Source organism: Ascaphus truei, chromosome 15 (genome assembly GCF_040206685.1).
Source record: "Ascaphus truei isolate aAscTru1 chromosome 15, aAscTru1.hap1, whole genome shotgun sequence".
Classification (NCBI taxonomy): domain Eukaryota; kingdom Metazoa; phylum Chordata; class Amphibia; order Anura; family Ascaphidae; genus Ascaphus; species Ascaphus truei.
This window is the reverse complement of record NC_134497.1, coordinates 1,366,400-1,380,584: the sequence shown is the minus strand read 5'-3', so window position 1 is coordinate 1,380,584 and position 14,185 is coordinate 1,366,400. Positions and strand designations below refer to the sequence as shown.

Here is a 14,185-nt window from a genome sequence, read left to right as displayed (position 1 = left end):
AATTGGGCTCTTACCAATCCTAGCGCTGTGCTTGCTTGCAGGAGAACAGAAATATGAAGCCGCTTTGCTGCAGTGTGCATTGCAGCACCAGTTGCTAGCCCTGGCAGAGAATGGGTTACGAAAAGGGGGCATTTCAAACACGACTTCTAACAAACGGATGCTCGATTTATTCCATAGCAGTCCCTTTAGAAAAGAAACACACTACATCCATTCCTTCTTGGAAGAAAATGTAATGTATAAATCAAGAAGTGCTCAAACTCTGTCCGCAAGGGCTTTTACCAATCCCTGTTTTCAAGTTCGCCCTAATTAACGCATACTTAACCGATTAGCCTAGCCTTAATTACCACTTAATCAACCTGCTTCTGTACGTGTTGCCAGACACACGTGGCCCATTTGGTGGCACCACTGGTGTACGAGTTACTGGGTACAACGGATTTCCCTCAGCCTCTGCGCGCCTCCGCACGGCGGCAGTCCTCTGGACGCAGCCTTACAGGTGAGCGAGATAAAGAGGTGGTCCGAGATTTGCTGAAGGCTGGCATAAACGGATGTTCTGCATATAGAGCCGCACTTTATCCCCGACTGCATAAAGATGCGATGCCGTGCCCCCCCACCCCCCAAACAGGTCAGGTTTTCAGAATATCAGAGCTTCAGCCCTGGTGGCTCAATTCTTTGGGTTCCCAAAATTGTAGATCATAAATTCATTACTGCTCCTAGCTAAATGAGGAAGGATTTTGGTATCAATCACAAATTGAGATGGAGTTACAAATTACGTAAACTATAATATATATCTTTCAACCACGTGCAGTCAAAACCGATTAGATATCCACTGTGCAACATTAAAATTTTTATTCAATGAATGCTGGAGAGATAATTAAACAAGTGTGGCTACATTAGCTGTCTCATATACACTACGTAAGCAAATATTTGCAGATCATTTACAATGAGCCAGTGACAAAAGAAAAGGCTTGTCTAACAAGCAGTCACTTCTGAAGAAGCTGTTATCAAAGTTTAAAGTGTTGCTAAGAGCCCCTGGGGAACAGAACAAAAGGCAAAACCCGGGTGGGAGAAAGGAATACAGACTCGCTCTGTGCTCGCCCACGTATAGAACAATTCTTTTCTTTTCTGTATCCCAACAGCAGGCCTGAATAGATCCGTCACCAAGCTGTGTACTTGGTTGTCTAGTTACTTCCCGATTTTGTCAGAGCCAGACGACACTGCAGTAGTATGTAGGGGCTACTGTTAGTGGAGTATTTTAGTGAACCCCAAAGTATTCTACAGGTGATGGAAGATTGTAGCTCAATTCAAATAAATGGGACTCAAATCTTCTGTGGTGAGAACAGAGCTTTAGAGCATCATGGATACAAGTCTAATTAATAGGGGTTACTCATTAAAGGGTAATAGTTCAGAACGGGGCATCTTTGCATATAAAACGGCAATAGACGTCAGTGGGAGTTTGCATGAATAGTGGCTTGATCGACACAGTCAGTTTAATGAATAACCAACATATGTAAAAGAGCGTTGCTAGCCAAGAATATTACTCAACAAGAACCCCTTCATGCCAACTTATAAACTAGGAAAATGATAATTGATCGGCTTTCCCATTGTGACCCTACTGAATTCTGACAAATACTCCCAGAGCACAAATATTACTTATATGATCTCTAGGGCAACTGTTATTATTACCCCCCAGCTTCTTGGCTACCAGGCTACTTAGCGATGTGTGAAACAGCAAATTGAAAGATATAGATATATATTCTTTGAGTATGTGCTTTGTGTATGTGAAACATGGACCAGCTTTGTTGCTATTAAAAGCCTATAGCAAAAAGTGTGAAATATTCCAACTACAATATAGCTCTTCCCATTTATAGTGTTTTCCAATGTTACTGATGTGAAACTGGTGTGATCACACATTCAAAAGCAATACATGGAGGGCGCACAAGACTGAAGCCTAAATACAAAACGTACAACTCATTGGGCGTCTTTCACTGGTGGATCTATTGGAATACCGTCAATTACCAGCTAATACTTTACAGGAACCCACTCGGACACCGTCCTACATTATTCTAGTCTGTAGGGTCATGCAGATATCCCCCACACTAAGGCAGTAAAATGAATATTTTGGTATCATATGATACTTATTGGTGGATTACACATCCCCAAGGAAACATTTCAATCTCAACAGCAGGTTAAACGGACACTAAAAGCACTGCAGATGTACAAGGTTAACGTCATGAAATGATATTCCAGTGGTTTACAGCATTCTCTCCAACAGGAGTGCACAAACTGGGGGCGTGAGATTTTCTGGGGGTGACGCTTACAGAGGCCCTGTGCTCTTCCCCAAAGAATTTTCATTAAATGCCGGGAGAGTGTGGGCAACACCTCTGCAACGCACTTACCTGGTCTCCAGCGGCTTCTGGCGACACGTCGCCATGGCAATGCAGCGTCAAATGACACTGTGGGGTAAAATGGCATTGTGCCGTCAGAAACCGCTGGCGATCAGGTAAGGGGGAGGGGGGGGGGGGAGAAGACTGAAAAGTTTGTGCACCCCTGCTCTACAACATGCGGAGAGAGGGAATACTGAAACAGATACCTTGCGACACACACAAGAACAAACTAGCAGAAAAGTATAACAAAGGCCTAGAATAACAATTTGTATATATACCTCACATAAGGCACCCTCTATTTATATGATTTCATTGCTGAGGCACCCTACCAGTTTATCAATATTTCTATTAATTTAAGTTCCTATGAAACCATTCAGAAACTTTAGAAACACACACACACACACACACACACACACACACACACACACACACACACACACACACACACACACACACACACACACACACACACACACACACACACACACACACACACACACACACACACACCCCAAAAATGGCGCTCCTTTAGGATGGTCTGAGACAGCCATGGGTGACATGGGACCCTTAACACTGATTGAGTTAAGGGGATATCGAACAGCAGGCAACATAGTTTGATTTGACCATTGATGTGCACATTCATTAGCTTGCATATTTTCTCCATTAGAAACAAAACAGGCATTAAAATGACAAGCCGCAACGAAAAAAATTGGTCTCCGGCTGCGATGGGTAACTAGCAAGACACAATTCACAGACAGGAGCCTGCAGCCTCAGCAGGAGAGAATATAAGGAAATCCTCGTGGGACGTCATTCTCAAATTGACTAGAATCCATCTTCTTTGAAGACCAGATGCCTACGTTTGGGATATTCTTTGTAATAACCCAAGAGCCCGATTACCCCATGTCTTCCAAGTCTTTAATATATTTGTACAAATTACACTAGGTTTCTTATTTTATTAGAGATCTCATCTTCAGCCCTCGTCTCCCCACTACGGGATGAAGCCTCCCCAATTATCTCCCAGGTACTGCGATTACAGCCCCTCTTCTCCACGTTACTCCAACACATTTTCTCATTTTATTCTACCTCTTACTTTCGGTCGTCACCTTGGTCTCTGAATCTCTCTTAGAATCCAGTCAAGTGCCTTTTGTTGTCCAACGATGGACATTTCTTCTTGCGATATGTCCGACTCGCCGCCATTTTAATCACATACAAGATTTACCTATATGCGTTTGTAGACTCTCTTGGAAAGCCTATGTTTTAGCAGCAGTAGCTTTCCCAGTGATTGCATTCTGTATGGATTGCCTTACTTTCACTTGTTTATCACACAACTTGTGCGCTTGCCACGCTCAGCGCGAGGGCGGCAGAAAATAAAGTTGGGTTCTACTAATAAGCAGCAAAGCGTACGCACGTCCATGGGTTAAACGGCCTGCATGATGTGTTACTACCTACGCTAGCTCATGGCGTGTTGTATGTATAGGGAAACAGACAATATCCAACACGCTGTGTTTTCTCTAATAACCATACACACGGATGTAAGCACAATGGCTTCATATCTATTATTTCTATAAGGAAGCACCCATGTGAAACCAAAAGCCAATGATTTTATAAGCAGATTTCTGAAGGGTGCAGCAGCATTAAAACAAAAGAATACTTTACTTAATGTAGCAATTGGAATAAATATACTATGCAAAAATCTATCAATGTTAGAAAAAAATATGCAAGCTGACAATACATAAATCAAATCACTTTGTAATCACAAGACATTTACCAAGCAGATGCACAGCTCAGTGTACCATTCAGGGTACAATACAGCGTATGGATAAATACATGAGGAGTTATACTTACATATGCTAAAAATGATGCTGGCGATGTGCTCAATGCTGAAATACCGAATAAGACTGCAGAAATTGAAGAACAGCAAGACGAAGCACAGAATCACAGAGACCCATTCTTGCAACCGCTTTCCTGCAAGGAAACAAAACATATGGATTATAAATCGTGTCTTTTTTATTTATCACACACACACGTAATTAATTTAAAAGCTATTTTTATTTACAATAGTTGTGTTTATAACAAGGTATTCTATGTGATTAGGTTTGCATATGTAAGATTCACACACAGTTAAGTAATCAAAACGTGGGATTTTTAGGAGCACCATTACCCTATGAATCCGGGACACGTCTTCGTTTCTTGACATCTGTATAGAAGGGTATAAGGGACCCAACAGAATGGCAAGTTCAAGCTCACATTCCTAAGGGGAAAGGAGTCAGCCGGCTATTGCCTGGCGGCCAGCGGTTATTTCCCACACTAGCACGATGCTAATCCAAAACAGGTCCCATGCTTCAGATGAACTGCTTGCATTCTGACCGAGTCACAAGATAAGCTACTCTTAGTGCATTATTTTTTCTGCTGACAATTGGTCACATTTGGATGATCTTAAAGTCTCCAGATTAAAAAAAAAAAAAAAAAGCGCATATGAAAATAAAAATAAAATATACAAATAAATGTAAGTCACATTCTTACGCTTCCTGTGAAATTGGGTGATATCTGGTTATTGGACACACACACAACTGTTAGCTGGTGGGAGGGACAGCATAGCAGAAGCTGGAAGGAAGCCAGGAACCTGCCCCACCTCATCACTATGTTCAGTTTCTGAGTCAAGTAATGGAGATGAATGCAAAGGCGTCAAGAAACCAACTACATGGGATGTGCAGAGGCTCGTAAAGGAGAATAGGGACATGCAGAGCGCACAAACTATTTATGTAGCAGTCGGACAAGCTTAGAACGCAGGCTTTACACATGGGAGACAAACCCATTATTTCATTTCCCCAGGGAAAAAATGGCAGCAGAAATGTTAACATTGCAAGGATGGATGTCCAAACTCCCCGAAAATGTTTTAACATGCAGAACTTTAGAATGATAAATTACACACAGTTACACAGTAGACGAGGTTAAAAACAAAAATCCATCAAGTTCAACCTATGCGAAATTTAGACAGATTCTTTATCCTATATTTGTACTTACAAAGTCACAGAAACAAAGGAAAGGATTCTTTACAGTAAGGGCAGTTAAAATGTGGCATTCTTTACCCATGGAGACTGATGGCAAATACAATAGATCTGCTTAAAAAAAAAAAGTTGTTTATCTTTTTAGAAAGGAAAGGTATACAGGGATATACCAAATAAATATACATGGGAAGGATGTTGATCCAGGGATTAATCTGATTGCCAATTCTTGGAGTCAGGAAGGAATTTATTTTCCCCCTTATGAGATATCATTGGATAATGTGTCAATGGGGTTTGTGTTTGCTTTCCCCTGGATCAGTATACTGCAAGTACAAATATAGGATAAAGTTTCTGTCGTCTAAATTAAGCTTAGGTTGACTTGATGGACGTGTGTCTTTTTTCAATCCCATCTATTATGTAACTATTCTGTGCGCGTTCTACATCATGTACACTTACACTGCAGTTGGTGGTGATGTAAGCTACTTTGGGGAAAAACAGAATGTTTGTGCAACTTATGTAAGGCAATTTGTCTTTTGCGGCTAGTTTCCCAGAACATGAAATGCAGCTTTAAACAGTGCATGAAACACAGCAGGGGTGGCCAACTCCAGGCCTCAATGGCCACCAACAAATCACACAGCTGAAGCAGGGATATCCTTAAAACCGGACCTGTTGGTGGCCCTTGAGGACTGGAGTTGTCCGTCCCTGAAATACAGAAACAGATACTGCACAATTATAGAATTAACCCATATGGCAGTGAAGTGTTAAACAAAAAAGGATCGCTTGCATTTGAATCAGACAAGCAAAACCAATGAACATAGACAACACTCTGCACCACTTCCTGCTTACAATTTCAACTACAGTTCTCAGTCACTTCCTTTATTATTTATAGCATCTCTGTAGCAAGAAATATTCTTCTAACAAAAGCAGGAGTCTACAAGTTATTGCCACCAGGAATGGTTAAAGCCAGTGAAATAAAACGCATGGCCAGCACGAGTACATTACTCAGCTCCTGGTAAGATCTCAGTAAAGCTTGAGACAAGCATGCAATACACAACGTATTCAGACTTCTATTCAAACAGCAGCACATTGACAAAAGCCATTTAAACCTAATCTGCATCTTTATTTCACCAAGGCTTCATTCAATATCAACACTGATACCACACAAAATGGCCAATCTTTGAAGTTCTCTGCTAATGGAAACCTGGAATGTGCTTCTGGTTATTCATTGCAGGCTCCCTCTGGCAACAGAAGGGGGAAGGCCGCGTTCACACAGGGGGTTCGCGCCGCTACGTTTGCGCGCCTCCGTCTGCTCGGCGATGTGTGATCATCCCCAGCAGACGGAATGATCTGACAGAGCGGGCGGGGCAGCACGCTGCAGCCGGAGATCACAGATTGAAAAGATTCCCGCGGCTGCAGCAGCGTCGACACCGTACTTTGCAGCCAATGGTAGTTTCAATACTGAACACTGCCACCGGCCGCCAGGCGTCTGTGACGACCACGCGCGCGCGCGCACGGCGTGTAGTGTGCTGTGTGAGCGGGGCCCTAAGGAAACAAATCGCTTTGTGTGGGCTACCATTTATCTCATTAAAAAGGGCAGTCCCGCTCAATACCAGAGTGAACAAGTTGAACTGTGAAGGTTCGAAGTAGCAATACTACTTATTTTAATATGTAAAGCTTGCGACACTGTAATGCTACAATCTCGATTGTGTGCCTAAAAATGGCCGCCTTTCAGTTTCAATCAATCCTTCAGTCAGTGTCACTCAGCAGCTACAATGTATCCTTATATTACTACAGTAACATTGCCTATTGTTACAGTTTGCACTCAAATTGTTGACAACAATGGTAACAAATGATCACAAACAGGAAAGTGTTGCAAAGATCTTGCACTGCTGGGGAGGTGGGCTAAAGCCTGATAGATTTTTATTGTATATATAATATAATATCTAAGGATGCTTTAAAAAAAAAATTGGTTTTATTAAATACATTTTGATAGGCTAAACATTTCCCTTTGTTTTTAGCTGCAACAGGGACAATGAACAAGGAATTGGGATTGGCGTGCTTGCTTTTGCTCAGTGATAAAGGCATCAGATTCCCAATTAGGCAACAGTGGATAAGAAAAGAGATGCGGGAGAGAGACTCACAATCTCCGGTTACAATAGTCACTTCAAATGTATTTATTTTTTTAAACCACACTACGGTTGTAATCTTTAAACTGTATAACTTCTATTCATTTCATGATATGCAGGCGGCACATTTAAATAGTGAAAGGTGACTGGAAATAGAAAACGGATATGTTCTAGTGCACGAGTGGCCAACACCAGTCCTCAAGGGCCACCAACAGGTCAGGTTTTCAGGATATATCCCTGCTTCAGCACAAGTGATACAGGCAATGACAGCCACTAGTGCTGAAGCAGGGATATCCTGAAAACCTGACCTGTTGGTGGCCCTTGAGGACTGGAATTGTCAACTCTGATGTAGCCTTCCAGTCTCAACGAAAGCACCATAGTTATCAAACTGTAACACGGATAACAAATCAAAGTTCCCCTTTCCTCATTTGCAAAGCATTGTTACTGGGAAAACAATGTATTACAAAATTAGAACTTGCAATCACTAAAGATAGCAGAATACTCACTAAAGATAGCAGAATACTCACTAAAGATAGCAGAACAATACTCACTAAAGATAGCAGAACAATACTCACTAAAGATAGCAGAATACTCACTAAAGATAGCAGAATACTCACTAAAGATAGCAGAATACTCACTAAAGATAGCAGAATACTCACTAAAGATAGCAGAACAATACTCACTAAAGATAGCAGAATACTCACTAAAGATAGCCTGATGAAAGAGCTGCGGGACCGAACGTCGCCAGTACATATGCCCAAATTATGTCATCTTATATATCTTTATTCTGTCATTACATTTATTTTCTGTATACCCAGAGTGTTTCGTATTAAAACAGCAGTTACCATATCACACTGCATTAGAAACACCTTTGGCCTGCAGTATTCTTTTTCTATATGTATTTTATTTCTAAGTGCTGATACAATTTTTAAATCTTTATACAGGATTACCTAGCATTTTTATTTGATTAAATGATAATAATCTGAAATACAGAGTAAAGAAAAACAGCATTTAAGAAATATATAGCTAATGGCTAGCTGCCATCATTGGCTAGGAACTCAGAAATGGGACCTGTAACAGCGACCGCTTGTTGCCAGAGGATATTCCCCTGGAGAGACACAGACAGCGGAGGTTTCAAGGAGGATAGCCCGCATCTGATCCAGCGGAGCAGCGTCCAGGAAAGCACGTTGGCGCATGAGTTTACTCATACAACACTTAATACACGGATGTTTGTGAGTGTGAAATTGTAACTTGTCCAAACAATTAAAAAGAACTCGCTGATAATTCACTAGGATCGGGCGCTTTGTCTTCTGTTTTCTATACAGATTTCGTTGAAAGAGGTGGTTGTAACCACGAAGAAGGCTGCCAGTATCCCAACTAGGACCCATTGGGGACGATAGAGATATATAGATATTTTAGAGGCATAGCAGTTGTTTCGTTTTTATCACACATCATTAGCTATCCAACTTTTATGGTTTGTGTTTTGTACTGGCCAGTTCCATTCAATATTCACTTCATTTTGATTTGGTACAGTCTTTGATTACATCATTCCTATATTAAATACTGTATATACTTTGCAAACGAAACGAGTATCATTTTCCTTGTTACAATATACCCCAGGTGTGGTCCGTTATATCATATATACACATATATGTATGTGTAGAGATATAGCATCATGTGAATGATGACTACGGTGTAACTACTTAGGTGCAGTTTTGTGTGATTTGGTCAACTAATTACCCAACGTTAAAGCAGCAATCTTCCAAACAACCCTTTTTTTTGTTCTTTAACTCCGTAAAACCTTGTGCGGCCAGCTCCAGGGCCCACACCTTCTTCCCGGGAAAACAAACTTGACGTTGAAGCCTTCTATTGGTCGTTGGAGTGAGACCAACTATGCTGCCATTTTGTGTCCATCGGGTAAGTATCCTTACCCGGTGGATAAAACCATTTTGCATTTAGGGAACAATGGTGTCCCCAGAGGTTAGAGGACCAGAGATCAGCTCTGAGGGATCGCCTGCATCAGGGTAGCCAAAAATAACCCCGTTCCGATATAGCAATGGAAAGGTTACATGTTCTGTGCAGTGCAACAACCAAAGGTGTAACCTTTTTACTAAATTAACTGTATACTGCTTAACTGTGGCAGTGAGGGCCAGGGTGATATAAAGCACCAGCTGCATGGCTTAACTCAGGGGTGCTTAACTCGAGTCCTCAAGCCTACCCCAACAGGTCATGTTTTCAGGATATCCCAGCTTCAATCTGAGACTCTGATTTAGCCACCACCTGTGTTGAGGCAGGGATATCCTGAAAACATGACCTCTTGGGGGGAGGGGGGCGGGGGGCTTGAGGACTGGAGTTGAGCACCCCTGGCTTAATTGGCAATAAATTTAGGGGGTACTAGGTCTTGACCACTTGGGCAGGGCGACGTATCGTATGCATCCAGATGTGGATGATACTATCTTCAAATGATTCCTTAAAAGCAGAGGCCAGTGGACTATTGATAGGCCACACGTTCTTTATTATGGGTTTATCCAGGGCAGTCCCCGGTTTGTGTAGTTCTGTAGACAGCAAGAAATAGGTAAACCGTTATTGTAGGCAAAATAAAATTTAAAAAAAGAGTCTTGTTTAAATGACTGAATGTTAACCCTTTCACAGCCGAAGGGACATGCTCAAAAAAGGCTTTCGTTTTTTCTTTAACAAAGTATCACAAGCCTTAAAGTAACTTCATATTCTGTCTTCAATATATTGATTATCTGCTTAATGCTAAAGGATGATAACATAAATCAGTTAAGGAAAATCTAAAATTTGACATCTTACCCAGTTTTCCCCCCTTTTTTAAAAACAGAAAAAAAAAAAAAAAAACCTTATTCATTTTTACATTCAATTGGATTATTTACCAAGGTCCCAGCTGTAAAACTAGGCAACTCCAAGTTCAAAAAAATTGCACCAGGTTTAATAAAGGAATAATAAAAAAAAAACCCAACGACAAATGCTTTTTTTGGTTACATTTACCGCTATTTTAGCACTTGTTTTGGATCCAGGAGACTTTAGTCAATCGCCCTCTGGATTCGGTAAACAAAAAAAAAGCATCAGATACCAACCCAAATTCAATAGGGATTTTTAATATAATTAGAATTCCTGATTCCCAAATAACTAGGCACTACCGTTTTGACTATTGCGATTTCAAAGTATATATAGACATACATACACAAATATCTACGCCCAACAACAAGCAAATAGCTGTAAACTCTATCCAACCCGTTGTGCAACTTAAATTCCAACGACAATCATGCATTCCTCTCCCTAGAGAAAAGTATATATAGTCTGTAGAAGATTTATAATGCCATAAAGCACAGATACATCTATAATAAGTAATGACACGTAGATATGAAACAGCAAGCCATTCTGTAGAGCAGTGACAGCAGCTTCATGCACTGACTAAATATGACCTGCACTTGTCTCTGCAGCAAGGGCTGAGCAATTCATACAAGGGCAAACAGACCATTCATTCAAGTACAACCTATGCCTCTCTTAACCCCTTGAGTGCTCAAAGTATGAAATGCACCCTACACAAAATTGCGCTATTTACGAAATTATGCAATACATTTCTGAAGGTACTGCATGGAAACAAGATATTATTCAAGAGATAGATATATATCTAGATATATAATCAAAAACTAATTGACGATACCGTTCTGTGGCTAACTAAATGCTTTTATTTGTGCGAGCTTTCGAGATACACTGATCTCTTCTTCCGGCGATGTTACAATGAATAAAGCAGGCAAGGGTTTTACTTAAACAGTGTCTTACTGTAGATCTTGCCAATAGCAAATAAAAAGATCACTTGTGAGCACATTCACTAGTCTTAAGAAGGTCTGCAACCCTGCCTTTCACCATTATCACCCAGCATACAGTGCTTCCACTGCAGCAAGGGATTCTGGGAAATGACATGCAAATGACACACCATGTCACCTTTTGTTTGAAAAACTTTTATTACATGGAGCCATGAATTGCAAAGCCAGCAGTACAACCAACTTCACACTGATGATCCCCATTAAGGTTGAAACATGCCTGCGAATGGTTTCTCAGGCTTTGCATCTGATTCCCATGCTGTGCTTTAAAGCTGTTATCAGCGAGCATTAGCTTATATGGGCTCCATGTAACAATGGTTTTTCAGGCAAAAGGTGACATGGTGTGCTCATTTGCATGTCATTTCCCAGAACCCCTTGCTGCAGTGGAAACACTGTATGCTGGGGGATAATGGTGAATGGCAGGGTTGCAGAGCTGCCTAAGGCCGCGCCTATAGTGCCGGCGACAGCAAGTGAAAGTTGTATTTCGCTTTGCGGCGGCGTTGCGGGCAACCAGGCTCCTGGTTGGTTCGGGGGCTGTCACGAGACGACAGCCCCAGAAAAATCAAATAATTTCGACTACCAAAAATCGCGTTGCCACGTCGCGCTTACTATAAGCGCACGCTGCGGCAACGACAGTGCATTTGTTTCCGGGCGACGGCACTATAAGCGCGGCCTAAGACATGTAAAGTGATTTTTTTATTTGCTATATGCAATATGGTGGAGTTTTCTTGTTGCCTTTTTCACCCACCATAACGTAAAACATGATGGTATATGTATATACACACACACACACACACACACACACACGCACACGGTATTAGTCACTGTAACAATAAGTGAGTGCCCGGTGATAATAGTGACTGTTAAGGTGGCATGCAGGGAGCCAGCTAGGGACATTAGACACATGAAAGGCCGGAGCCCCCGTGCGACACCTCTCGGTCCCCCCTTGTGCGACACCTCTCGGTCCCCCCCTCCCTCCCCTGTGCGACACGTACCCGGTCCCCTCTCACTCCCCTGTGTGACACCTCCCGGTCCCCCCTCCCTCCCCGTGTGACACCTCCCGGTACCCCCTCCCTCCCCTGTGCGACACCTCCCGGTCCCCCCTCCCTTCCCTGTGCGACACCTCCCGGTCCCCCCTCCCTTCCCTGTGCGACACCTCCCGGTCCCCCCTCCCTCCCCTGTGCGACACCTCCCGGTCCCCCCTCCCTGCCCTGTGCGACACCTCCCGGTCCCCCCTCCCTGCCCTGTGCGACACCTCACGGTCCCCCCTCCCTGCCCTGTGCGACACCTCCCGGTCCTCCCTCCCTGCCCTGTGCGACACCTCCCGGTCCCCCCCTCCCTGCCCTGTGCGACACCTCCCGGTCCCCCCTCCCTCCCCTGTACGACACCTCACGGTCCCCCCTCCCTGCCCTGTGCGACACCTCCCGGTCCTCCCTCCCTGCCCTGTGCGACACCTCCCGGTCCCCCCCTCCCTGCCCTGTGCGACACTTCCCGGTCCCCCCTCCCTCCCCTGTGCGACACCTCCCGGTCCCCCCTCCCTCCCTCCCCGGTGTGACACCTCCCGGTCCCCCCTCCCTCCCCTGTGCGCCACCTGCCGGTCCCCCCTCCCTGCCCTGTGCGACACCTCCCGGTCCCCCCTCCCTGCCCTGTGCGACACCTCCCGGTCCCCCAACCCTGCCCTGTGCGACACCTCCCGGTCCCCCCTCCCTCCCCGGTGTGACACCTCCCGGTCCCCCCTCCCTCCCCGGTGTGACACCTCCCGGTCCCCCCTCCCTCCCCGGTGTGACACCTCCCGGTCCCCCCCTCGGGTGATGCTGCCTCAGCCACCCCCCGGCTCACCAGGAGAGTAAAGTTCCGCTAACTCCTTGGCTCCGGCGTGCTGTGGCCCCCATCTCGGGCTGCTGCCGCCTGTGCCTGGCTCGGGCCGCTGTCCGGCCCCCGCAGCCTCTCCCTCTTCGGCCATCGGACAGAGCCGGGGGTGACTGGCGGCTCCTCCGTACTCCCTGCTCGCCATGTTCCCCCCCGCCAGCCAATCACATCGCGCGCCGCTGCCGAGCACGTGACCTGCTGCGCCAGGATTGGGAGGGCGGGGACCGACGGGGCGGGAACGCTGGACCAATGGAAAGGCGCGATGAGAGACGGCGTCCAATCGCGACGCCCTGAACCGGAGCGATACCTGGTAGGGCGGTGGCGCAGGGAGTCGGTTAGTGGGCGGTGGGGTGTCTGTGGAGTAAGAGGTGGGGAGCGCTGCTGGCCGGACTCTGACACAGGCCTCCGCCTCGCAGCGCCTCCGCCTCGCAGCGCCTCACAGCACAGTATGAGTAAGCAGAGAAAATGCTTTGGCGCGGTTGCTATGACAACAGGACCCTGCCTGTCACCCCACCCCCATAGGACACTTTTAGGGACGGTTACTAACGGTATTCTGCTCCCCAAATACAGAGGTCACGTGCCTCGGGCCTGCAGCCCTGCCCATCCCAACAGGGAGCACACATGTAATGGGCACGGTCTCTCCGCTGCAGCCGGGTAAGAGGCATTGTGTGTGGAGGTGTGGGCTGCACATCCCACAGTGTGTTTAGGGACGGACGTAACAGCGCGGGGGTCAAGATAGACTGACATTTATATTATATATATATATATATATATATATATATATATATATATATATATAGGAAAGGAAATCCCTGTCCTGAAGAGCTTACAATCTAAGAGGTATGACGGGAGAGTCGCAGAGACAGCAGGTGAGGGAATAAGTGCTGCAGATGGCAGTGCTTGGCCACAGTGGGTGGTATAAGTGGATGTGGGAGATAGACCCGCCCACCCCC

The 14,185-nt window shown here is 44.8% G+C and overlaps 1 protein-coding gene across 2 annotated transcripts in view; it reads right to left on the bottom strand.

The window, feature by feature from the left end:
• UBE2V1 (ubiquitin conjugating enzyme E2 V1) overlaps positions 1-13,590 on the bottom strand; it is a 62,541-nt gene extending 48,951 nt beyond the window's left edge. The window contains exons 1-2 of one of the 2 annotated variants that reach the window (XM_075571260.1): positions 13,203-13,590; positions 4,230-4,349 (exon numbers count right to left, since the gene is read on the bottom strand). In XM_075571260.1, the coding sequence (XP_075427375.1) occupies positions 4,230-4,349; positions 13,203-13,377 (295 nt within the window). In that variant the 5' untranslated portion in view covers positions 13,378-13,590. The remainder of the gene's footprint in view (positions 1-4,229; positions 4,350-13,202) is intronic. The other variant, XM_075571264.1, reaches the window with a different exon arrangement.
• Positions 13,591-14,185: the final 595 nt, after the last annotated feature.